The sequence below is a fragment of the Aspergillus brunneoviolaceus genome (genome assembly GCF_003184695.1).
Source record: "Aspergillus brunneoviolaceus CBS 621.78 unplaced genomic scaffold BO95scaffold_40, whole genome shotgun sequence".
Classification (NCBI taxonomy): domain Eukaryota; kingdom Fungi; phylum Ascomycota; class Eurotiomycetes; order Eurotiales; family Aspergillaceae; genus Aspergillus; species Aspergillus brunneoviolaceus.
In genome coordinates this window covers 1-24,443 of record NW_020290770.1, presented here as the reverse complement: position 1 = coordinate 24,443, position 24,443 = coordinate 1, and the positions used below count along the sequence as shown (strand labels likewise).

At 54.1% G+C, this 24,443-nt stretch overlaps 9 protein-coding genes across 9 annotated transcripts; 4 read left to right on the top strand and 5 right to left on the bottom strand.

Annotated features, from left to right (window-relative positions):
- Positions 1-73: 73 nt before the first annotated feature.
- BO95DRAFT_364915 (uncharacterized protein) lies at positions 74-292 on the bottom strand (the record flags this gene model as incomplete). Its single annotated transcript, XM_025582674.1, has 1 exon — positions 74-292. A coding segment is annotated over one exon (219 nt), but the record flags the coding sequence as incomplete, so codon positions are not given.
- A 159-nt stretch (positions 293-451) lies between these two features.
- Positions 452-3,362, top strand: BO95DRAFT_498417 (uncharacterized protein; the record flags this gene model as incomplete). Its single annotated transcript, XM_025590922.1, has 4 exons — positions 452-679; positions 992-1,924; positions 1,972-2,175; positions 2,209-3,362. 4 exons carry the CDS (start codon positions 452-454, stop codon positions 2,941-2,943), a joined length of 2,100 nt encoding a protein of 699 aa, XP_025441404.1. The 3' UTR covers positions 2,944-3,362.
- On the top strand, positions 3,156-5,003 carry BO95DRAFT_443588 (general substrate transporter; the record flags this gene model as incomplete). The annotated part of the gene is made up of 1 exon (XM_025586688.1): positions 3,156-5,003. A coding segment is annotated over exon 1 (1,312 nt), but the record flags the coding sequence as incomplete, so codon positions are not given.
- A 201-nt stretch (positions 5,004-5,204) lies between these two features.
- BO95DRAFT_390861 (uncharacterized protein) lies at positions 5,205-6,884 on the top strand. The gene is made up of 2 exons (XM_025583615.1): positions 5,205-5,571; positions 5,620-6,884. The coding sequence occupies exon 2, from the start codon at positions 5,681-5,683 to the stop codon at positions 6,677-6,679; it is 999 nt and encodes a 332-aa protein (XP_025441402.1). The 5' UTR covers positions 5,205-5,571; positions 5,620-5,680; the 3' UTR covers positions 6,680-6,884.
- Positions 6,885-11,325: 4,441 nt separating this feature from the next.
- atfB (bZIP transcription factor atfB) lies at positions 11,326-11,757 on the bottom strand (the record flags this gene model as incomplete). Its single annotated transcript, XM_025581954.1, has 1 exon — positions 11,326-11,757. A coding segment is annotated over one exon (432 nt), but the record flags the coding sequence as incomplete, so codon positions are not given.
- Positions 11,758-14,348: 2,591 nt separating this feature from the next.
- Positions 14,349-16,190, bottom strand: BO95DRAFT_365048 (uncharacterized protein; the record flags this gene model as incomplete). Its single annotated transcript, XM_025582679.1, has 2 exons — positions 14,349-15,124; positions 15,212-16,190. The coding sequence occupies 2 exons, from the start codon at positions 16,188-16,190 to the stop codon at positions 14,349-14,351; spliced, it is 1,755 nt and encodes a 584-aa protein (XP_025441400.1).
- Positions 16,191-16,891: 701 nt separating this feature from the next.
- Positions 16,892-19,469, bottom strand: snf4 (AMP-activated serine/threonine-protein kinase regulatory subunit SNF4). Its single transcript, XM_025586687.1, has 6 exons — positions 18,743-19,469; positions 18,354-18,477; positions 18,075-18,224; positions 17,664-18,020; positions 17,480-17,589; positions 16,892-17,426 (listed from the first exon to the last, which is right to left on the bottom strand). Exons 1-6 carry the CDS (start codon positions 19,193-19,195, stop codon positions 17,241-17,243), a joined length of 1,380 nt encoding a protein of 459 aa, XP_025441399.1. The 5' UTR covers positions 19,196-19,469; the 3' UTR covers positions 16,892-17,240.
- A 457-nt stretch (positions 19,470-19,926) lies between these two features.
- On the bottom strand, positions 19,927-21,575 carry BO95DRAFT_443579 (CRAL/TRIO domain protein). Its single transcript, XM_025586686.1, has 2 exons — positions 20,579-21,575; positions 19,927-20,522 (listed from the first exon to the last, which is right to left on the bottom strand). The coding sequence occupies exons 1-2, from the start codon at positions 21,375-21,377 to the stop codon at positions 20,176-20,178; spliced, it is 1,146 nt and encodes a 381-aa protein (XP_025441398.1). The 5' UTR covers positions 21,378-21,575; the 3' UTR covers positions 19,927-20,175.
- Positions 21,576-21,857: 282 nt separating this feature from the next.
- On the top strand, positions 21,858-23,992 carry BO95DRAFT_453783 (DNA-directed DNA polymerase alpha subunit POL12; the record flags this gene model as incomplete). Its single annotated transcript, XM_025588235.1, has 4 exons — positions 21,858-22,183; positions 22,238-22,399; positions 22,464-23,766; positions 23,819-23,992. The coding sequence occupies 4 exons, from the start codon at positions 21,858-21,860 to the stop codon at positions 23,990-23,992; spliced, it is 1,965 nt and encodes a 654-aa protein (XP_025441397.1).
- Between the last annotated feature and the right edge of the window lie 451 nt (positions 23,993-24,443).

Genomic DNA, 24,443 nt, shown 5'->3' with positions numbered 1-24,443 from the left:
TAGCCAGCTTTGCTTTGAGTCTACTCTATCTGACGGTCTTGTCTTTTGGCGCGACCATGGTCACTTACCTGCTTCACACCGGTTTCACCCCCCTGCAAGTGAGCGCAATGAGAATTGGTGCTGTGGCGGCGGAGCTATCCGGGACTTGGGCGGCTCCATTCATCATGAACAGAATCGGACCCATACGGTCTGGGTTGTGGTTCTTGAACTGGCAGTTCGTCTGTTTGGTGACAGCGGTGGCGGCCTTTGCCTTACTCGACCCCTCTTCCCAGGTGGTCGCTGTCAGTCTGATCGTGGGCGTGGCGCTCAGTCGGGTCGGGCTATGGGGATTCGATCTGTCCGTACAGTTTCTGGTGCAAGAGGTAAGAATTCCTATTGCTAGGAAGGGGCCCAACGCTGACGAGAGCAGGGAGTCGACGAAGATTGCCGGGCTCGGTTCTCCGCGACGGAAATGGCTCTCCAAAATATCTTCGAGCTGCTATCATTTGCGACTACCATCGCCTTCCCCTCACCGGAACAGTTCAAGTACCCAGTTTATATCAGCTACGGTGCCATCGCGATGGCTGCAGCCTGTTTTGCGGCGTATGTGCGCAAGGAACGGGGACATTTGCTCCATACGTCGAAATGCCTCGGTGGGGACAAGAAGCGGCTTGTACCTGGGGAGGTGCTCTACCACAGGGTACCGTGAAGGAAGCAGGACAGTCTTATGTCATATAGAAGTGATGATTCCAGTGAATACATCCACCTTACGTGTAGACCATTCTTTGTTCCCTTGTGATTCCGTAGACGCAGCGCGGTCCGCGGCGGGTGTTCCCGGCGACGGTTCCTGAACCCACGCTGGGTGATCGTCAGTCCCGCTTCATGCGCTCCGACGCCAACAGACACTCATCATGCATACTCCTGTTCAGGTCAGATCTGGGGACCATGGAGGTATCTGCCCTCGCACATTCCAAACACCTTATCTCACAAGATTGTATACTGACTATGCTAGACTCCTCGAGCACGTGGCATGGGCCGATCAGGTCCCCGCCGCCGCACGGGGTGTCTGACGTGCCGGTCGCGCAAGGTGCGGTGCGACGAGGTCAAACCGACATGTGCGAACTGCACTCGTCTGCGTCTCCCATGTACCTACAAGACCATTATCGCGGACCGCATCTCCTCACGAAGAATCAACTGCCAGAATGGTCCTGCAGCCTCCGCAAGCGTGGCTGCTGGGACACCCTCTGACCGTCCCGACGTGAACTTCTTCCACACTGTCCTATGTGAAGACGGAGTTCCAGCCTCGTCACCACTACGACAGCCAGCCTCTGCCCATCCGCCTACCGGATCAGCTGTCGACTTAGTCTCCTCGTTCGATATCCTCGGTTTCATTGGGGAGTTTACCTCTGACTTTCAGCAGAAGCACCTCGACCTAACCACGAATGGGCTCTCCGGCTTGTCGGCGGGACCTGAGCTTGCCAGTGTCGCTACCACTACAGAATCCACCAGGAACCCTGCACAAACGATGAACTGGGCTTCTAGCGCGGACATGAGCTCGATTTCTGGCAGTTTAGGCGATTGTCCTTCTGCTGGAGAGACGGATGCCCCCCACCACGAACAGACGCCGTACGAAGCAGGACTATTCGCGCATTTCGAGACAAGCGATCCGCCGCCTACAATTTTTGGCCCCGTCGACCTGAATTGGAAGTATGTGCGAGCACGGATCGTGCGTCAGTCGCGAGACTGTCGAGCTGTCTTACTTGGTATCTACTGTTATTCGGAGGTGCATCAGACGTGGGTCGAGGGGACGGCGTGGGACCGCAACCGCAAGTCCAGGTACCATCAGCTGGCGTGGTCGGAAGTGCAGTCAGGTCTGGTCATGAAGGTATCAGAGCCCGTGCTCAGGCACGTTTTCACAACGGTGCTGATGTTGATGTTGGCGGAGGTAGGTGATTCTCTAGAGACTTGCAGGATCGTGGACTCACCAAATAGCATCTGTCGAGTCCAGATCTGGGGGAAGCGGGTACGTCCTTCCTCCACTCAGCCTATCTACTCCTACAACGCTTCCATGGCCGGACCAGGCCCTGGACGGGCGTGAGCCGCCTGATCAGTTCCTGGGTCTCGCTGTTAGACGTCAAGGCATTAATTGCCGGGCGTGAGGGCGATCCGCTCGTTGGCCTGGGTAGCCTTGCGCCAGTAGGAAGGGATGCTGGGGTCGTACCACCTGAGGAAAGCCATGGTGCGGATGAGGACAGCCCCGAGCCTGCGTTCCTCATCCGTGAAGCAGTCACCGGTCCGGCCTTTCAGTTTCTTCTACAGACGCAACAGATTCTCCGGCGGATTGTGTGCATAGACCTACACCACCGAAATCGCGGCACTGTTAGTGACGAGTTCGAGGTTCTCCAGCTCGCGCATCAGATAAGCGCCGACCTGGAAACGCTCTGGAACGGACGTCCACGCGTGCTCGACATCCACAGCAGCCCCGAGCTGCTCCACGACACTCTACAGCCTGCGGTTGCGCGGGAAGCATGTCGGACTTTCAGACAGTACATTGCCAACTTCCTGGCAATCTTCATCTACTTGCACCGCGTCGCATTTGCCATCTATCCGCGGACGGATCGGGTGCATCGAGCCGTGGAAGGCATTCTTCATCTGGCAACAATCGACACACAGTCCTCTGCAGGAGAGGAGCGACATCTGCCTGCGAGTTTCGTGTGGCCGTTGTTTGTGGCTGGCCTGGAGGCATCCTTGGAGCAGCGGCAATGGATTTTGTCGCAGATGAAGCAGATGAGCCAGCGAGGTGAGAACGGTGAGGACCAATCTCAGCCCGCGCGACACCCGCATGCCGGAAATGTTTATCTCCTGCTGCAGGAGATGACCAGGCGGCAGGATGCGTCACGAACGTGGGCGGATTCGCGCTGTGTGCGCCGGGAATTGTTTACTGATTCCTTCGTGATGATCTGATTGATAGCCGATCATGATCGGCGCCCCCGACCGCTGCATGCAACACGTAAGCGCCGGCACGTCATCTGACTCACAATTTCCGCGCAAGGACTCCTTACTTCTTGTCATAATCCCATACATATATATCTCTCAGTCGCGCCGGATGTCTGGTTTGCTGGGTATGGCCCATGATGAGGTCCTTTTTCTTGGTGACTGAGGATGATATCCGTCCTGAGGATCCTCTCATACAGCATGCAGAGGAGGAATCCTCTGCTCCGCTGCCGTCCCGCCATGCCCTATTCCGTCTGTATTGGCTGACGGCCATAGTCTGCTGCGGGGGCCTGCTCTTCGGGTACGACTCTGGCGTGATCGGTATTTGATCTCTATCCCACGGGGCAAGGCCACAAGAATGACACATACATGCAGGAGGGGTTTTGACCTTCGACTCCTTCCACCGGTCTTTTCGATATACCTCACAGAATGAAACCCGCGTTAGTGCCATTGCCGTGGGCGTCCAGCAGGCTGGCGCCCTGGTTGCCAGCTTGGTAATATGGCCCTTGACCCATCGACTCGGTCGTCGCCCTGCCATGGCCATTTGCTCCGTTGTTTTCTGTGCGGGGGTGATCTTCGAGATCCTCGACACCCATGCTCGGTCTGCCTTTTACCTCGGACGTGTCATCTGCGGCCTGGGTATCGGAGGCTCAGCGACCGTGATCCCAATCTATCTGACGGAGATGAGCCCAACCTCAATGCGTGCCCGGCTGGGCAGCTGCTACCAGTTCACCTTCACGATCGGCATCCTGATCTCGTACTGGATCGACTACGGGATGCAGTACGCGCCCAGCAACGCCGCACAGTGGCAGATCCCGCTGGCTTTGCAGCTCATCCCGGGCGCTCTGATGGGCGTGGGCATGCTGACTCTGCACGAAAGCGTGCGCTGGCTGCTCTCCCACGACCACGCCGACCAAGCCTGGGACAGCCTGACGTGGATCCGCGCCTCGCGCGGCCCCGAGGTCAAGGCCGAGTTCCGGGCCATGCAGTCGGCCATCGAGCGCGACGCCCACGCGACAGCCGACTTCTCCCCGCGGGAGCTCCTCCAGCGCGCCAACGCGCATCGGTTGATCCTGGGCGTCGCCCTGTTTGTCTGCCAGCAGTCCACGGGTGCCACCGCCATGGCTTACTTCGGCCCGCAGTTTTTCGCCCTGCTCGTCGGGGGCAGCAGTGACGTCTCAACGGCCTCCGGCGCCACCGCCCGTCTGACATTGTTGCTGACGGGGATCTTTGGGTTTCTGAAGGTGATCAGCTGCCTGCTGTTTATTGTGTTTGTGGCCGACCGCTTCGGCCGTCGGCCGTTGCTGATTCTGGGTGCATTGGCCATGTCGGTGTGCATGCTTGTTACTGCAGCCGTTCTGCGAACCGCCTCGGTTGCTCCGTCATCGTCGTCATCGCCGCCATCGCCGTCATCACCTGCTCATGCCACCCCTGACCCTGACTCAGACCCTGACCATGGATCCTCCTCGCTCTCGCCCGCCTCCCTCGCCACCATCCTCCTGATCTACCTCAGCATCGTGGCCTACAACCTGTCCTGGGGGCCCCTCCCCTGGCCGTGCAGCGCGGAACTCTTCTCGTCGGCGCGGATCCGCGAGCCCGGAGTGGCGATGGGGGTGGCGGCACAGTGGCTGTCGAACTTTGGGTGGTCGTCTGCGACGCCGTACCTGCTGCAGGGGCTGGGGTGGGGCACGTTTGGGTTGTTTGGGGTGCTGGATGCGGGGTTCGCGGGGCTGGTGTATGGATTTTTGCCCGAGACAAGGGGGATGGGGTTAGAGGAGATTGATTCTTTGTTTGCGGTTGCGGATGCGGGTTACGAAGGTGTCAGCAGTAGGGACGGGGATGATGTAGAGTGATGTTGTCCAGAGTTTGTTTTTATTTGCACGGTCCAGTGGCCTCGGCCCTTCGTGTTCTCTTACATTCCATCTCAGAATATTTAAACAAAATCAGACAAAGGAAGATACCGTCTGGCTAATTACGAATTAGAACCGTCAGAACCTAAATTGAAGTGATGTAACATCGAGGCAGACCCCCTCTCCTTCCTTTGTCACTCGATCTACCCATTAATTGATATTGTTCTCGAAGCCTCAGCGCCCACTCAAGCCCACCACTTAAGGTAATCATAACCACTACCCGCCACCACCACAACCACCACCACCACCCCAAAACACAGAAGAACAGAATTACGCCCGACATCCGGCCGAGGGAGCGATGGGGGGCCCAGAACCCGGAAACTTCGAACGAAAGGCCCCCCACCAGCCCGAGATCAGTTCCAGGCTTCCATTCCAGTCCAGCCCAGTCCAAGCCAAGCCAAGCCAACGACCCAAACCCTGCTGCGGCTGCACTGTACTTCCACCTGCGAAGATAAACCAGCCGAGCTTATCTTCCCCCCTCCCCGCCCTAGTTGAACACTCACTGCACTGCGCCCACTGCATCAAGTAAAAATCCTCAGTAAGGTCATGTACGATTGCCAGTATGGTCTAGTCTTGATCTGTCATAATCCCATCTCTGCCGGATCGATCCATTCATTCCGCGAGTCTCATTTGCTAAAGCGCCTCAGATCATTCCCAACCTTCGCACGCAAATCTGCAAGCGTCCCAGTGAGGGATAGAGAAACAACCCCTCCGAAACCCACTGACACTCTCCCAGAATTCCATCAAAACCAATCTTGATAAACAATGGCGTCTTTCCACGGACGCTGAACAGACCAATGCAGCAAGCACTGGAACAATTCCGCGTCCGGATGGCCACGGCAAACCGGAGATTCATCCAGGATCGCGTGGATGAAATCGAAGCCCGGGGCCTGGCCCGCGAAGAAGTGAAATGGCAGAAGATGGTCGAGTACCGACCCATTTACCTACCGAACGAGAGGGAGAACGGGTTTCCGCCGCGGTTGGTGGATCTTCCCGCGGCAATGGACATGGACATGGGCCAGGTGTTCCCATTTCCCCTGGACGGGGTGCACCCGCCGCGACTGCGGACCCACGAAGCCCGCGAGCAGTTCCTGGATATGCTCCAGCAAGTCTTCCAGCAGCAGGCGGAGGAATGGGCGGCGGAGCGAGGCCAGGAGGCCCCTGGGCTGGTTCCCCGCTGCGACGAGCTGGGCGTGTTCCTGCAGTACGCCTACGCGGTCGAGGACCCGGATTTCCGCCTCTCCGCCATCCCGCCCTTTGAGCCGGGGCCGATGCTCTTATCAGAGGAACAGGCTGCGTTGGCGGAGACGCAGCCCGAGCGGTACCGTGCGCTGGTCCGGAAAGAGTGCGCGCAGGTGCGGGAGTACCTGGAATCCGACGGGATTGGCGATCTCATCCATAAATCGATGGCTGGCCCGTCGGTCGAGTCCGATGATCTGGAGGTCAAGGCTGGTGTGATTACGGGCACTGGCTATATCGGTGAATACCCTCACTGGTATAGTGCCTATCTCTACTGCCGGCAGCGGGATGATGCCGTGCGGGATGATGCTATTCCCGATGCCCCCAATATCCGGAATTGGGCGTGGCGGGTCGTTGTCCTTGACGACAAGGGGGATTTCCCGGCGCCGACTGTGATTTACGGGCGCAGGCCGCGCTTCGACTCCATTCCGGAGTTTTTGGATTGGTACTGTAGCTGGCCGGACTATTTGGATGCCCGCCGCATACGGAGTCTTCGGCGTCGCGCTGTTACGTGTGAAACTGATTGCGAGTCGGACTGTGACTTGCACCTCACTTGATGGGCCGAGTTTTGTTGTTCTCTGGCGGCCGGAGAGTAGCTATGTATCTGGTTGACAGGGGAATTATCTTCCGAGCGTTGTAGTTAGCTCATATGTACCAACCTCAACACTTTACCTTGGAAGTTGCCCCGCGTACGGGTGACTTGGATTTTATCAAGGCTTGGGTTATCCATACAGGGTAGGGGAACTTTGAAATAACCTCTTCGAAGGTCTTTGAATGCGTATCGACACTCCGTACGCTGACAAACTGAAGCGCTATGACGAAGTGAAATCATGTGGAAAAGTCAAACCCAAAAAGTCAAAGTGAGGTTTCTGTTTGGATGCCAGGGCTTCCAATCTTGAGAACCTTCGCGGCGCACGGTCGGATCTGTCGTCGGCCGAAAGGGGTTACAGTACTAAGTAGTACCCATGTATACCAGTATTAACTCAGTTGGTTGGTCTACACGACTTACTTGGGTTCACTTGTTGATACATCATGGATAAGTTACTCGGAATACAGTATGATGCGTAATATCCAGTAACGTTACAGTTTGGCAAATCGAATTAAGTACCTAACTGACTTAACTCCCAGAATCTTACTGACCAATTGTGTTGTGTTGCTGAACACCTCAGATACTACGGAAGTTACGTTACTCGGGATCGCCGAGTAACGCCCATTGCCCGACCTGGGTCATCACATAATCAGTCGTTACGGGGAATATTTCGAATATCTGCTAGATCTGGTCCTCCATCGCGGGCAGATCTTCTGATCTCTTGTAAAGAAGCAGCAGAGTAACGGCGCAAGTAATCAGAGGCGAAGGTGTAAGAGTTGAAAACGGGGGTCTGGCTTGGACAGAGCAGTTGGTTTTGTCGGTGAGCTTCTTTCAAGGCGCTTTTAGTCAACCACGGCTTAGTGAGGTTGTTCCAAAATCGTGGAGGAGGATGACAAGTAGAGCGGTTGCGGTTGCGGTTGCTGGCAGTTGCAGTTGCAATTCACAGCTCGGTTTCCAATGCTGCTTAAACAATAGCATATAGAGTTATATTTAAATACAGTAACCAACAAAAAGATATAAAAAGCACAGAAGATCACTGTTTATTTAAAAGATCTAGAGACTGCTTGTGGCAGAAATATATATCTAATGCCTGCAAGCCCTCCGGAACTGGGACATGTAACATTGCAGCTAATATAAATCCCTTCTCTAGCAATTCTTTGTGTAATGGCTTGCACTCTGTCGATAAGCTACCTACCAAGAGCACTGAGAGATATACAGATCACATGATCGCAGCCCTCTCTATATCCGGCAGACGTCCACGTATTCTAGTAGCTACACACGTTTGTCATCACAAGAGCATTTATTCAAGAAATAAATAATGATTGATCTAATATCCCCAGTGTTCGGATGCCATAAACAGTAAAGATGCTGATGTGGTTCTCTATTTATGTATAGCTAACACTTTCTCGGTCCCTTGTTGATCACAATCACAATAAGAACATTGATGCAGAATCCGCTTCATTCAGTATACAAACAATCTGTTTAACCACTTATTAGAAATTAAGATATGATTCAGAGTTGTGCTTTTATCGCTGTTGAGGAAATCTCACTCACTGTACTTTGATGTCTTATTATAACCGGAAAAAAAAAGAAAGAAAGAAAGAAAGAAGACCTTCTGCAAAGCCAAACCATCTATACTGTACCCTGTACTCCGCGATCACCTCTCCCAACAGTGTCTTCCAAGTCCAGAAGTGTAGAAAGCCCTCGTCTTGAAGATTGCTTCCGCCCATTTTGCAATGTACCATCTTGTGGTTAGGGCAAACTCTCCCTAACAATAAAATAGATTCCCTTGATTTTGTGATTATGATTCTAATCACCGACAAGCACTGCAAGAAATAAGCAGAGAGTAAGTTAAGTAAACAGAGTTTACATTATCATCAACTCTCTTTCTATATATTCAGGTCCTACGAGAAGCGCTATACAGTAATCCGTGGATAATATAGTGAGCAAATTAGCCCTCTCATCACACCACTTCACCTTTGATTATCCATTACAAGAGGTGTGCCAGAATACCGAAGATTCACTTGCCTTCTCACCCTGCTTTGAAAAATAATCTTATACTAGGTATTAAGCAGTACTCACACGGAAGAATCCCCCCGTCAAAGTGGTGAGTATGGGTGTTGGTGGGGCCACCCCAGCAGCGCCGGGCAGTACTGTACTAAGGAAAAGAAAGAAAAAAAGGAAACACTTCAATTCTTTGAGATATACCCAGTCAGCTAAGTCCACCCGACTACATGTATAAGTCAACTAGCATCTCTACCCAAGAAGGAACCCTACCTACTGAATAATACCTACCCTATCTACCCTGCTAAATGCATCCAAACTTGGTTTCCCAAATCCGGTGGGTGTGGGTCTCGGGGGAAAGGTATACCTAGTACTATACCTATGCCGTTCAATTTGGATTCCATATTAATTACAGATAATAGATACCTTCTACACAATATAGATAAGACCAGACTGGATCAGACTCAGACTCGATTACTTTACCGAGTGGACTGGAGACTACCTACTTGTGATAAACTACAGTACCATCTGTAATGTATAGTACATACTACAGCATAGTAACCTATCGTGCACCAAGCAACCTAGCTACATGTACAGCTCCGTACCGTACTTCAGATTCAACTTGGAAGATAGGTTTCCTCAATCCCCCAGAAAGGCCAATCATCCAGACCCAGGACAGAAAGAAGCCCAAGAATTCCGGACTGGGAAAATCATTTCGAGAACTTACTTAACCCATCCCGACTTGACTACCTACCTAATCAACCTTACTCAGACTAATACCTAGCACCGACAAGAACCAGAGCACCCATCCAGAACATACTCGTACTCAGTACTCAGTACTCAACAATAATCTCAATCCCAAAAAAAAACCCAGACAACCACCCAAAAAACCCTCCCCCCTTCACACACAAAAAAAGAAAAAGATAAAAAAAAAAAAGAAGAAGAAAAAAGACAATAACCTCCCCAAAAACGTAGGTGATCACCCCCCTCCGAAAAAAAAAAAAAATAAACCGTGGACGAGCGATCGATCGGAAATCACCCTCGCAAAGCCAACCGTCACCGCAGTATAAGTAAATGACGTCGGCGGGAATAACCGCTCCCTCGATCTGCCTGCCCGCTTCTCCTCTCTCTCCATTTGCTAGCACAATCCAGAAGTCAGAACCCTGTTCCAAGTTTTCTGGGATTTTCCGGCTTGAGGGTGGGGGAAGGGGGGGGGGGGGGGGAGAGGCTCCACAACACAATCCACACTACGGAGTACGTTACGGAGTACTATGTACTATACCTAGTACCTTCCAACTAAGGAGGAATCCTTCTCCCGGAAATTGAATGGCCCAAAAGAGGAGGGAAAACAAGAAACCAACAAAAAAAGTAAATTCCAGCCACACTGGACGATATGCAGGTGCCAGCTAGTTTCCTGGGAATTGTTTTTTTTTTTTCCCTGGAAGCTTATCCGGGTAAATTCCGGTGCTCTGGTTGCATCCATTAAGTTATTTGGTGTATTCCGTACAGTAAATTAAGGTAGGTAGTCTAAGTAGTAGAATGTGGACTGGATTCTAGCTCGATGTCTATGGAGTCCAAAAATTTTAGGAAAAAAAAAATAAAACAACCTTCTACTCGGGTCTTTGAACAGGTCTCGAAGATCATCCATTAGAGATTACGGAGTACCAAATCATTTAACCTTATTGTGTACTCCGTATTGTACCACTAAACAACCCCGGGAAATGCACTTGGCCATAATAAGCACCACCTACTAAGAACCAGCCACCGCCGAGATATCACCAAGTCTGTTGATCAGACTCTAAGATTGATAGCAATCTTGCTAGCACTATCAAGTTCATCCCGTACATCCATGATGATCAAGTCCCAACTAGCAATAGCAATACTCCTCACCCAATAAAAGAAAGCAATCCCCATCCCTGGCAGTGACCTTTTCCCGTATGCTTGTGTCTGCCTTTTCCCGTAGAACGCCATAACCCCCAAACCCGCTTAAAGAATAGTCAAAAACGCCTGGTCCATACAAAAGCAAATCGATCGCTAAAGAAAAGCAACAACCCTCAAATCAGTGAGCCTCCCACTGCCACCAATTTCAGGTCTCCCAGACAAAAAAAAACACCGAACACATCCTCCCGCCCGACAGATGTGATACCAGTCATAAACTCCCGCTGGCTTTTCCATGAAACAATAAATCAAAGTCGATCAGAAGGCCTTCCGCTATGCTGTAAAGCCGGGGTGAGCTGAGGCCGGCAACATGTATCATATTCAGTCCATCAAAGCAAGATCCTCGAGGAACTCGTATTCAGGCATCGAGTCCAATGAGCCATCCATGACCGACTTGAGGCTGCTGTGTGTGTCGTGGCTGCTGCTAGCGGAGCCGCTGGCGAATGGCATCATATGCATAGGCGGGCTATCAAAGCCGAAGGCGGCCGCGGCGGCAGCAGCATCAGGCGAGAGGCCGGAGGAACCCGACGAACTAACCGACCTGGAGGTGGAGAGACCAGGGGGGGAGTTGGTCAGGGAAGAAACCGATACCCTGGAGCCAGTAGCCACCGCAGCATGATCTCCCATCGTCAGCAGATCGGAAATCTCGGCGGACCGACGGGTTGCAGCCGCGTGGTCCCTGGCGGTGATGTTCTGGACCATGTGACTGAGATGGATGGAGATGGCCGGGTCCCCACACTCGCTATGCCTCAGCAACTCGTTCTTCAGAGCGATCCCCTCAGCGCGAAGGTCCTCGATCTCTGTGTTGAGCTCGGTGTTCTTGTTTTGCAGTTCGTGAAACCGCTGTTCCAGCTGCTGGTTGTTCTTCTTCTTCTTCTCCCGACATTTACTAGCGGCGAGGCGGTTACGCTCCAGGAAGCGCTCCCGTTTGGCCTTCTCATCATCGTAGGGAGGGCTGGGAAGCTGCTGGGACAGCTGTTGTGGCTGCTGCTGATGTTGTTGCTGGTACTGCTGCACTGGGCCTGCGACGTTCATCTGCGAGAACTTCCGCTTGTTTTGCTTGTTTTCATCGTGAGGAGGCGGGGTGGGTTGTCCGTTCCGCACGTGGGAGTTCCGGGAGTACCGGTTGAAGTTGGGATTCATTGTGGGATTTATTGTGACCCCGAGTGTCGAGTCGAGCCGAGTGTAGAGAGTGTGAGTGGAAGGCGGGGGTGGGAGGGAGTATATGGGTGCGTGTAACCAGTAGTATAGAGGCGAGTGGATGGATGAGTAGTGGTGAGTGAAAGAGTGAGTGAGCGAGTGAGTGGGGTCCGAGAGAAGCGAGAGTGATGACAATAAGGAGGATACGGATAGGAGATAATGGAATAGCAGTATTGTAGTAATAGTAGCAGTCGTTGCAGTCGTTGTAGTGGGCAAGCAGGTGAGTGGGATGGGAAGAACGCAGAAGAGAAGGAATAAAGGTGAAGTCAAGTTGAGGAGAAAGGAAGTACAACAGAAGAAAGAGGGGAGGGGAGAGGGGGGAGGGCAGGTGGCAGCAGAAAAAGAATCGAAAGACTGGAACAGTATCAAGACCTGTGATACCTACCAAGCCCAAACACACACCCGCAATAGATCAGAACAAGCAGACAGACAACAGACAGACAGACCAGACACCTGCAGACAAGCAGTCTCCGTAGTCTGGAAACACACACACTGGCACAGTGGATGTCGATCCCTCTCCTGTTTGAGACAATCTCAGAGGGAGCCCTGGAATGTGTCAAGAATTGGAGGGAAGGGGGGGGGAGGGAAAGGCACTGCAATGGCCCGTGGACATGCAGCGAACCTTGCTGGAAGGAAAAGCAGAAGGCTAGAACGTCTTGAACCTGGACTGGACTGGACCGAGAGGCACCCGCAGCCAAAGCAGCCAAAGCAGCCAAAGCAGCCCAGCCTGGAAGCCAAGAAGGAACCCTGGGAACTGACATCACATGTGCTTGCGGGAGTCTGAGTAGGAGTACTCAAGTATACTACCGTAGTCTACGGTAGTTCTACGGTACTAGCTACCTAGTAGCTCCGTAGCTATCTGAATTCGGTAGGTGGAGGTCCTGAAGAACCAGGCCATCCATTTGATTCCACACCACCACGTCATTGCAGGTGATTGCAGGTGTGGTGCCTGAGGTTCTCAACAGGTTTCTCTGCCCGCTGATTGGCGGTTGAAGCTATCCGGAGCCATCTTCCTGCCAACCAATCATTCCGACCCGGGCACTTGGATGGAGAGCGGACACTATTCCGCCAATGGCACTCCTCTGTCGTCGCTCCTCGTCGCTGCTTGCCCAAACCATGGTAAAGCTGGCAAAGAATCGAAGAAGACCCTACCAGCTACTGAGTAAGTGTAAGGTACGTCGTATAATGCATGTACCAAATGACTCGTGCGCAGCATTGACCTGTCTGAAATCCTGTATGGTACTGTACTTTTCGCTGAATCATTCATTCATGCATCCCATTCATTGAATCAATGGATCAATCAATCAGCACCAGCACCAGCACCAGCACCAGCACCAGCACCAGCACCAGCACCAAGACCATCATCATCATCTTCGTCATCGTCATCGAAAGAGAAAGCAAAAAAGCAAGCAAGAAAGAAAAAAGAAAATCAACTGATGATCACCCACCCACCCAATCAGCCAGCCAAATCAACAATTTCTACTACTCATACAAGGACCAGGATCAAAAGATCCCTTCTTCCCCCGCATCGGCTCTATCATCCGACGACTCAACAGTCCTTGATCGACCCGTGAACGTACGAGTCAAAAGTTCTCAGAGAGTGCTCATAAGGTGATAGAGTTGAATTGGAAGCAGAAGCATATTCTCGCAAATCCAGGCCCCCTTCTAGTCGTTCGTTTCTAGTCCCTGCTCCCTGCTTCCTTCTCGTCTCTCACATGTTCCCCACGCGGCCCGCTTCCATGAGCAATCACTGCCCGCCCCTCTCCCCTCCCCTCCCCTCCCCTCCCCTAAGTTACCCTTCCTTCTCCTCTCCATGTAGTCTACATCGCCCAGGACTGGAAAACTTGGTTTTTGGTTCCAACACCGCAAAGACCTCTCAACAAATTCAGACTCTCTCGCACTCACTCTCCCGCCCAGAGCCGACCAGAAATCGGTGAATTCGGTTCAATAGGTGTACAGGAAGACCATCGACCATGGAAGAAAAGGGAAAAATCTGATGGTCCGTTCATCCGCTGGATATCCTGGTCGGAAGAGCCCGGCGATTCCTTTTACCTCCTCAATATACTGTACAACTAGAAGGTCAATTCAGTGGCCAACCTTGGTTTGCTCGATCGGGGGCCGTCTCATGGCCAGCGGAACTCACCAATGTACTTCCTGCCCGCTGGCAAACCCGCTCACTCGACGGTCCCCACTACGGACGACTCACTCTGTCAATATCAAACACATACTATACAGTTCCTGGCAAAAAGAAAAAAGGCGAAAAACAAAAAGAGAAAAGAAAAGAAAAGAAATACAGCAGCTGCCCAAAGTACTGAGTCTATGGGTACCTTTGCTCACACCCCCGTTTCACTAGCGTCGCCCATCCTCCCCTGATGCGGATCCCCGATGACTTCATATCAAACCTTCTATCGCTCCCTGACTTTTTTCTTCTACAAGTATCGTCCGACCGGCAAACAAGTTGCTCCCGGAGTTATCCCCCGATCCTCAGAACCGCCTCAGCAACAGACCATTGCACGTCCCATTTGCACGGATCGCCGGCGCCGCCTCGGCAGGTTGCGATGCTCCCAAATGCGCAGCTGACGACTGATCCCTCGCCAGTGCTCCACGAGCATCATCACCACTCGTTCGCTCTCAATCTCCTGGGCGATAGCTCCAAACGTGTCGCCAGACCCCTCTCTCCCCGTGAGCAACGGTCCGAGCACGCGACCCAGCCGGTCCAGCGTCAGCGGCCCCGGCCCCCCACTCGTCCGCCGTCCATTCTCTTGGTTGACAGAGCGCGGAGCCTCCTCCTGCGCTAGCCGCTGCGTTTCATGCAGGAGTAGAGCGCTGAGGCCAATCACTCCACAGAGCAGGTGCAGCTGCATAGTGTTCGTCAGGGCCAGCAGCGCCAGCCCAATGGCCTTGACCTTGACGTAATCCTGCGGCGAAACCCCTCCAAGACAGCTGCGACGCCGTTCGACTTCGTCACCCACCACGGGTGCTTGGCTAATGCCCACTAGCACCCGATATAGGGCCGGTAATCCCAGAAGCCCTCCGGGAAGCCCCGCCAGTAGTGCTAGGAATGCCCGTGCCATGCTTTGCACCATTGTGTCGTCCATCGTACGAGCGCTAGGCTCGATCACCGCCAGGGGCAGGTCACTACGTCCAACTGTCATCTGGATTTGATCGGGTTGTCGCAGGGCGGCGAGCACCGACCGGGCGAAATGGTCGTAGATTCGCATTGCCATTTTCGGATGGCCGGGATCGACAAACACGTCGCGCACCGGGGCAGCTGGAGCAATGACGTAAATGAGCGAGACCATCCCATCTCATGCACCTCGCGCATCTCCGGTGGGGTAGAGATGGGGCCAGGACCTACCAAATCGTCCCAAGACGGTAATTGTAGCTACAAAACATACCGGGAGGCGGAGTTTCATAGGCGCAAACTCGGCCGGCAGCGTTAGTAGATTATAGCCCCCGAGACGCGCCAATTCCTCCAGTGATATCCCCGTCAGTGAAGTCATCTCGTTCACCCGAGTGCCCACATGCGCCAACGTCTTCATTCGACGTAAAGTCCGCGTGGTGCGGGGTCCCTCCGACGAAAGGCCTAGTTGTAGGGTCGATCGCATCGTACGTAGTCGACCGTAGAGTCGGTCTCGCCGTCCGGAAGACACCTTCTCGCCAGCAGTGGTGGGGGGAGGCTGCCCTAGCACCCAGTCAGCTGGATAATCCAAGCGTCGATCCCGTTGAAATTGTCCGCGCGAACCCGATAACTGGGAATGCGAGCCATCGCCCGATTCTGCCCCCTTGCTGTTGTTCATCGGCAGAGGCGGGAGACGGAGCTTCTGGACCAGTTCGTTGAATTCCAGCAGGGCGGCGCGCCGTTCGATCTCAGCAATCACAGAACTATCATCCGAGGTTGAGACATAGAAACTGTCCCGTGAGGAACTTCGAGACTCGATTGAACTCCCTCCGGCAAACGGGTTGGCTAGTCGCTGGAAACTCTCGGTATCGTCGTAGGTCGACGAGACTCCCGTCTGGCTCGACTCGGAGCTAGACTGTCTTGTGGACCGAGTCGGATTCCTTGCATGGTTTCGGCTACTTTCTGAATCGTCTACCAGATTTAGAGGATAGGTGAATGGGTTCTGACAGAGGGATGCGTCTGCAAGGGCAATGGGCATGGAAAGACGCTTGGAGGGATCATGACACACCGTCGCGCTGGTCTGGTCCGAGTGGAGAGAATACACCGTGTTGTCACTCACCTTGCGAGCCTCGCCAGCCTCGTCATGTTGACCGCTGCAATGCGGGTTTGATGTAGATTCCGCACAATAACCCTCCACGATGCTGCGACTTAGCATGCACCCGCTAGCTAGATTCCTGGTGTTCTCCGGTCTGGTCGGAAGCTCGAGTAATGGATTTAATGGTAGATCCGGTTGCCGAGACTTGCGAAAGCGAAAGAAACTTTTGAGATTGGTAAGCCGTCGCGAACTTCGCGAACTTCGCAACTGTTGCTGTTGCTTGAGTGGATCGGCTGGTGCGACCGGGCTCTGCTGCTGGCGGAAGAGCGGCTGCGCCTGGTCCACGCTGCTATCGTCGGTGGGAGTAGTAGCAGTCCCCGAGGACAGCTCTGTTCGAGTCGTAGCGAATGTGCGTTTGATAGGCTCATTCCCACGACCTCGGTTAGCGGATGTATCTTTCAAAGCGCCCATTGTTGTGAATGAAGATGAAGCAACGCTATAGTTGAGCAATCTCATTCAGGGCCACTGAGCCTGGTCTGTGGATTACACCATACCTACGACGTAGTAGGTACAGTGCAGATTGAGGTCGGATGCGAGCCTCGAGGGCCTCATAGTACACCTCCGAGTAGACCACCGCTCCTTCCTTTGAAGCAGGGTAGCCAACCGTAGCAGGGAAGCTTGTGTTAGCAAAGGAAAGAGCGGCCATGTCCTGCTGTCAACTTCCATCGCAAAGACACTGGACACTACAGTTGAACAAGTACAAAGATACAACATACAGGTCAATAGCAACATCGAATCAGAGTGGATCATGAGAGTGCGAGAGAGTCATACAAGCAATGAAATCTATTGTTGTCAATCCTAGCGCCAATGCTAGGTTCCCGGCCCCCTTGCCGCTCGCGGCGGGGAGACCGATCGAAGAACATGTGTAGACCCTATATGATAGCATGTAGGTTTACTTTTGCATCGTGAGTTGGAAAGAGACGGAATAGAGAAGAGAAAAAAGGAAAACATGAGCCGGTAACAAGTAAGCTACCATCTGTCGAACCCCGTGGGAGAGGCTCCGACACCGACACTAGCCCCAAACGAGAAACGCCATCCTATGCAATTGTGAGTATATTGGCAACACTGTGGCACCAGTAGAAAGGGTAAATCAAGAAGTTAAACATCGGTTCATGATAGCTCATCAGTCTCGCCCTCAAGGAGGATGTACTGCAGGATGTCGCTCAGGGTCAGGACGCCCTTGAGCCGGAAGTTCTCATCCACCACAACCAGGCGGTGGACGCGAGACTTGCGAATAGTGTCGAAGATGGTGTCCAGACCATCATTTAAGGAGCACGTGTAGATGCCCGGAAAATCCTAAACGCCGGTTAACCGACCCATTCCGCAAGCAGGGTATGAGGTATACTTACTGGAGATCGCTTTTTCAACGCCTCTCCGACTGTCAGGCTGAGATCATCATACACCCCGCCTTTGATCAGGGTGATTACATCAACAGCTTCGAATACATTGTAGACCACTCCTAGAGGACGCCAAAAAGTTAGCCATGAGACCCAGCCACTGAAGGTCCGTGTCTGGACAGAGGGGCTGTCCTACCCTCGGAATTCACAATCGGCACACTGGATATGCTCCGCTCGACCAAAATATGAATGACATCAATGACAGGGGTATCCATGGATGCTGTTGCGACATTCTGGTATGAGCCCAGCAAGATCTCACCAAGCGGCTTGCGCAGCTTCTGGGTGTCTGGGACATTGACCGCAACGAACTTGAGAATGCGATACTGAGTAACGACGCTGAGAACGAGAGAGCGGTCGGTTTGACTGTCATATGTGACGAGGGGGATACGGCGAGCGCGCGACTCCAGCATGCGCCGACAGGCCTCATAGAGGGGACGTTCAGGGTCGATCGATATCGTCTCGGGAGGAGCGACGCCCAATGCCTTTTCCACCTCTGTCTAAAGTGTCAGTCCTGCGGAGATCCGTGAACTATTATTGAGCTGCGCACCTCGGAGGCTGTCGAGCCGGAATTGGTCGATCTGGTTCAGCGCAGCCGGGTTCTGGAAGTAGTATTGGATGACGTTGATGTAGTCGGAGGTGGTCAAAAGACCGGCAAAGGTCGAGGCCTTGGAATCCCATAACGGAGCCGAGACGATACCTGTTATCCCGAAGCATCACGTCCTCCTGGTCAGCAAATGATTCTTCCAGCATCGTGACGTCGCCCGGATTTATGGCGCAGTCGCGGACGGAGTCATCCCGCCTGGTGACGGACAAGGGAAACACCTGCCATTTTGGATGAGGATGTTCAAGCTCTCCTTGACGGACAACGAAGTGTCGAAGATTATGAGTCGGAAACTAAGGGGGAGGACATCGTAACTGGTACGGACTTTGAGGAAGTTGCGGATGGCACGCTACAATGGAAGACCGATCCACGACTCTATTAGCCACTGCATCCTAGCAATTGAGGACCCATGGAAGTGCAAATTACGAAACAGAAATGAAACAGAAGACTGCTGTCTGGCTGCCGACATAATCGCGGGCGAATTGGCCCAGAGAAAGACGGGTGTAGATTTGGGTATGCGAATGAGGGGTTGAGGCACCAAGGCTCGAACGGGGAGAGGAATATGATTCATGCTGCAGCAAAGACGGGGGGGAGAGAGAGAGAAGGCGACTCACTAGGCCCTGACGCTCTTCCCGATCGATGGCCCTCTCGGGCTGAGCTGGGGGCATTGGTTGTGACAGACCTCGCGGCCGGAGAAAGGAGGCGGGGTGCACGAAACCTCCCTCGTGGGCACGGACTGGCCGACGGTCTAAGGTGGAGGAGAGGTGGGAGGACAGAAGAGCGATGGGGAGAGAAGAGGATGGGGCGTAGGGCTGCGACCGGGATCGAGTTCGAGGGTGAAAGGTGGTGGTGGTGGAGAGAGGAAATGGAGCTGTAGCAGTAGGGGATGCGAAAGCAAAAGCCGTAGCAGTCGCCGTTGTGGCCGAGGAGAAGAGAGGGTGGTCGTTGGCGGTGGTTGTTGGCGTAGTTGTTGAAGCAGTAATAATAGTGGAGGGCGGCAGGCCGGAAGTAGAGCTGGTTCTGCCCGTGGGGACTGGCCGCCGCCGCTGGGGAAAGTCCTCCGTCATGATTGATCGATGCGTTCAACCACTGCTTCCAGTTGGAGCTCCGGTGTGGAGAGACCTCTGGCCTGGGAGAATGCAAGCGAGAAGGAGCAGATAAAAAACGATGCCTGTGCAACGACAACAACTAGACCACTACTACAACCGACTTTTAGAATTCAGGGCTAATGTCCCTTGCTTGCACAAGTATAGTACGCTCACTGTTGCGTGACAAACAATCTTTCTCGTTTCTCGCAAGCAAGCGAGCAGGACAGGGAGGAGAAATAAGGACAGAGGGAGGTAATCAAGTGGTGGTTGTCTAGGAAGCCGAGGGAGAAGGATTGATAATAAATCTAACCTAGTCCTAGTTACTCGAGAGATCACTTGATAAACCCTCCAGCTGGAATGATGTCTCTGCCGACACAAAGTACCTGTTGACCGATCCATCCTACCTCTCAGACCCCTCGGGCATCACCTGTATGTACAGTACATTGGTGGTAGACTATTTCGCCTGGCTGGCTGACAGGACTGACGGACAGAGAAAATTATGCAGTTGCTCCACTGTTAGAATGTCTTGTCTTGTTCCATTCCCAAGAGACCGCTGAAGTCCTTTGCGACTCCATATCCGAACCCCTCCCCGCTATCACCGAAGATGCTTCATTTCCTATCATATTGATGCCTAAGGCTATAGGTGCCCCACTATCATTCACGTGATTCTTGGTGCAGGTTGGGGAAGTGGATAGACCTATCATGGATGATATCAGAATCACCTATAACCATGTGATCCTTTAAGTCTATCTTATAAATCTATTGCGACAAATGATGATGAATTTTTCCCCGGCACCCATAGAGATTCGGGGTACAAATCGCGCCAAATTCAGGTATAATGCAGAAAAGACAATATCTATTTACGGGGATTGGCGCACTCAGGCAGTCTGTAAGATGCTCGGAGAAAGGCCTTCCAAGCCAGCAACAGCGTGTACGCCTCGAATAGAGTTGGCAATGCTTTAAGCGGTGGGTTGCGTCTCACCCGCCCCGCCATTGGGCGTTCCTTCGGACTGTGCCAGGCTGGGGCTGGTGCCGGTCTTCAGATAGTTTTCGAACTCTCCGATGCGCTTACCACCCTGGATCCACCGTTCCGTGTAGGCGGCTCGGCGCTGGTCCGCTAGCTGGTTCAAAGTGGGCCAGTAGGTGGCATGGTCGTAGCGAAACTCGACGTCTCCGCCCATCGACTTCATCAACTGCTCCGGCGGCACATGCTGGCGCAGGTCTTCGTTGAACTTGAGCTTCTGTCGGGTCTGGGGGTCGATGAACGGGGTGATGATCTTGAAGAATCCGTTGATGAGGAACGGCACTGGGTGATCCAAGTGGTCAGATTGAGTACGCCCACCCACCGAAAGGGTCACTTACTATTGATGACGAGCGCCCGACCCATGCGCTCCGGGTAGTGGTTCTGCAGGAAGTTGAGGGTCTGCTTGGCCTGCCCAATGCTGGCATTCTGGCCGGACTTGGTCTCCTTGAAGTTGACGAGAAGCGCCAAAGTCTCTTGGTCAGGGCCCATGAGGTCGATCACGCGCTCCAGCATGAAGACCAGATGCTCAATCTGGCGATCGCTCGTCTCCGTGTTCTGCTTCGACGGGATGAGGTAGAGGCAGGGACGCCCTTCAATGTCATACCCCAGAATGACCTGTTTGCCGGTCTCGTTCTCGATGGAGATGTAATCGGCCGTCAACTTCTCGACCCCGTACTCCCGGCGCCAGGTGAGAGTGCGCTGCAGGCGAGTAGTTGCCTCGGACACATTCCACTTGCTTGCGCGCAGGTAGCGCAGGATACACTCGCGAGTAAGGAACATGCGTTCACTGTCGGTCAGAGGGGCCGTGGGGGCATTCTTGGCCGATGTCGTGGGAAGGGCAGTCCATTCGGAGACCGTCTTGAAGACTTCATTGTACTTGGCTTGCTGGTCAGGTTGGAGTTTAGCTGGCGGGGTAGGTTTTGCGGTGTCCAAGGGGCGGGCGAAGGGCTTCTGGATGAGGCCGTCGGCGGCCGACATGGGCAGCTCGAGCTCGATGTTCTTCGCGGAGGTGGATTCGGTAGCTCCAGCGGGCGTCTCAGGGGCAGGATTGGATCCAGCTGTCTGTGATTGAGCTGGCTCGTTGACAGCTGGAACCGCAGCAGCAGGCGCAGCTTGGGTTTCTGAGGCGGCGCTCATAGTGCGGGAAAGGGGGATGCGGTTCGTTTATGCAAGATGAATTGATGGATTGGTGAGGTGTATTTGCTAGTATTTTGGCGCAAAGATGGTGGCAGACTCAAAGACGAGTAGAAAAGGGGAAATTTCAGACAATGAACGAGAGAAGCTGATGGACCAGCTGGCCAACTGCCGGGATAATACTTAACTTACTCGAGGAATACTAATCTCTCGATCGACAGGCCCACCGGCAGATCGCCCTCCTGCAAATAATCTCCTGCTCATCACACCGCCGGAGATGCACACCGCCGCCGGGCGGTCCTGCTGTCTGGCTGAATACAGTAGGCGGTCAGCTTCCACTTCCGCTCCGCGTCCCACACGCGCGTCCTCCGCGTCACCCTCCGTTAATTGATTAATGAATAGATGGAGATATCACCAACATACTAGGTACCAAGCAAAATCTTCGCGACTGTAACTCGCTGGTCTCCACATCTACTCGATATAATGGCAGATACCACCGAAGAGCTCAACGAGCTCTTCGCAGCTGCTGCCCCCAATGGACTTCCCAAGGACGTCCTGGCCGAACTGCAGTCGCTGTTGCGCATCCACGCTATCTCCGCGCAGGAGCTTTTCTACAAATGGGAGTCCTACTGTTTGAAGATGGGGCCAGATGAGCTGAAGCTGGATCTGGAGACTGTGCGATTATTCAAGAAAGATGTTCAGGATACACTCGAGCGCGAATCGCGGGGCAGAGCTGGGCGCCAAACAGACAGAAGAACGGCAGTCACTGCGACCCCGCGGGTTGCCAACACCTCCGATGTTTTCGGAATGTAAGTCTGCCATCCTAATTCGCACGGCCTGATTCTAACAGCTTGCGCTTTCAGGTTAGATGGACTCACACCGAACGGATCCCAAGGCCGGACGCCGGCGAAGCGCAAGTCGGATTTCGCGTCGCCGTCGATGAACAAGATCGGACGGACGAACCAGAATGGTTCTCCCATGAGCACAAACACCGGAGTCAGGACGACGAATGGCGACGCACTCCCGTATGTGGCGCGCATATGACAGAGACTAAACAGATTGCTGATGCGGGGTGAAAATGCACAACAGGTCGATCTCATTCAGCGAGCGGCAGAACGCCGGCGAGACGCTCGAAACGATCAACTCCCACCTCCCCCTCCCCGAAACACCCATCGCCCCGTACGCCGAAGCGCGGATCAAGCCGACGGCGAACACGGACCTCAAGAAATTCGGCTACAAGCCCATGGCAATGCGCCTGTCGGAGGCCTCGGAGATCCTCGACGACCGGATCGACGAGTTCACCGCACTGTTCCAGAAACAATACGAATCCGACGAGATCACATTCGGCAGCGCGGCGACGCAAAGCACGAGCGAGATTGTGGCCGTGGGCCGCATCGCATCTGACAGCATGGAGGGCAAGCTGAACCCGGCATCGCTCGTCCTCGAGACGTCGCGACGGACGGGCGCCGGCGTGCGCGTGCCCCTGAAGCTCGACGGCGTCCCCTCAGCCAACTTCTTCCCGGGCCAGATGGTGGCGCTGCGCGGGATCAACGCCTCCGGGAACTACTTCTCCGTGAAAGAGGTGCTGCCCACGCCGCTGCTGCCGCCCGCGGCCTCGTCCGTTGTCAACATCGAAAGCATCAACGAGCGACTCGAGGCGGCCGGCGGCTCCTCTCCACTCAACATCCTCCTCGCGTCGGGACCGTACACCGCCGACGACAATCTCGCCTTCGAGCCGTTGAAAGAGATCTGCCGCAAGGCCGCAGAGAGCTACGCCGACGGGGTCATCCTGATGGGGCCGTTCCTCGACGTGGAGCACCCACTGCTGGCGTCGGGGGATTTCGACCTCCCCGAGATCGCGGGGTTGGACCCTGACACGGCGACGCTGACGACCGTGTTCCGGCACTGCATCGCCGCGCCGCTGCAGCGGCTGGCGCAGGCGGTGCCCAGCATCACGATCGTGCTGGTGCCGTCGGTGCGCGACGCGGTGAGCAAGCACGTCGCGTGGCCGCAGGAGCAGCTGCCCAAGAAGGAGCTGGGGCTGCCGAAGCAGGCGCGCATGGTGTCGAACCCGGTGACGCTGTCGTTGAACGAGACAGTGATCGGGCTGTGCTCGCACGACGTGCTGTACGAGCTGCGGCGCGAGGAGGTGCTGCACGGCAGGCCCAAGGAGGGGAACCTGCTGAGCCGGCTGCCGAAATACCTGATCGAGCAGCGACACTTCCACCCGATGTTTCCCCCAACGGCGCGCGAGCTGCTGCCGCGGCCGGGGACGGAGACCGGGCTGGCGACGGGGGCGATGCTGGACGTGAGCTACTCGAAGCTGGGGGAGTGGTGGAATGTGCGGCCGGACGTGTTGATTGTGCCGAGCATGCTGCCTCCGTTTGTCAAGGTGCGCCGCCCTTTGCCTCTGATCGATGGACTAGCTACTGACTACGTGACAGGTGGTGGAGAGTGTAACGGTGATCAACCCGGGGACGCTGTCGAAGCGCCGCGCGGCCGGGACATACGCCCAGCTAGCGATCCATCCACGGACGATCAGCGCGGAGGAGCGAGACCAGAAGCAAGTCAGTCATAAGCTGTACGAACGGACGCGGGTGGACATCAACCGGATCTGAGGCTTTATGCCAAGCAAAATCCATAATGATGACTGGCAGGGGGATATAGATATAATGACAACCATCCACCATACTCCTGATGCATAACGATACCACTGAACCTCCCAATGACTCCCAAAACTCCATTCCCGACCCACGTAAACCCCTCGAGACCCAAACTCCCTTCCCACGACCCAGTAGCCTCAACCCCAAGTCAAAGCCATAAAGTAACGTTCTGGGGGAGAACCCCCAGACCCCCCTTTCTTTCAGCTTCCCAGTACCATCAACTCCAAATCCAGCATATAATATAACAGTTATCAAGGGAGAACCCCCAGACCCCCCTTCCTTTCAGCTTCCCAGTAAAAGCAACCTCAACCCCCAACCCAACCCAGTCAAGAGTCAAGAGTCAACAATCAAGAGAAATCACCGCAAACAAACAACCCTCCTGCGCCCCCCCATCCTCCTCCCCTCC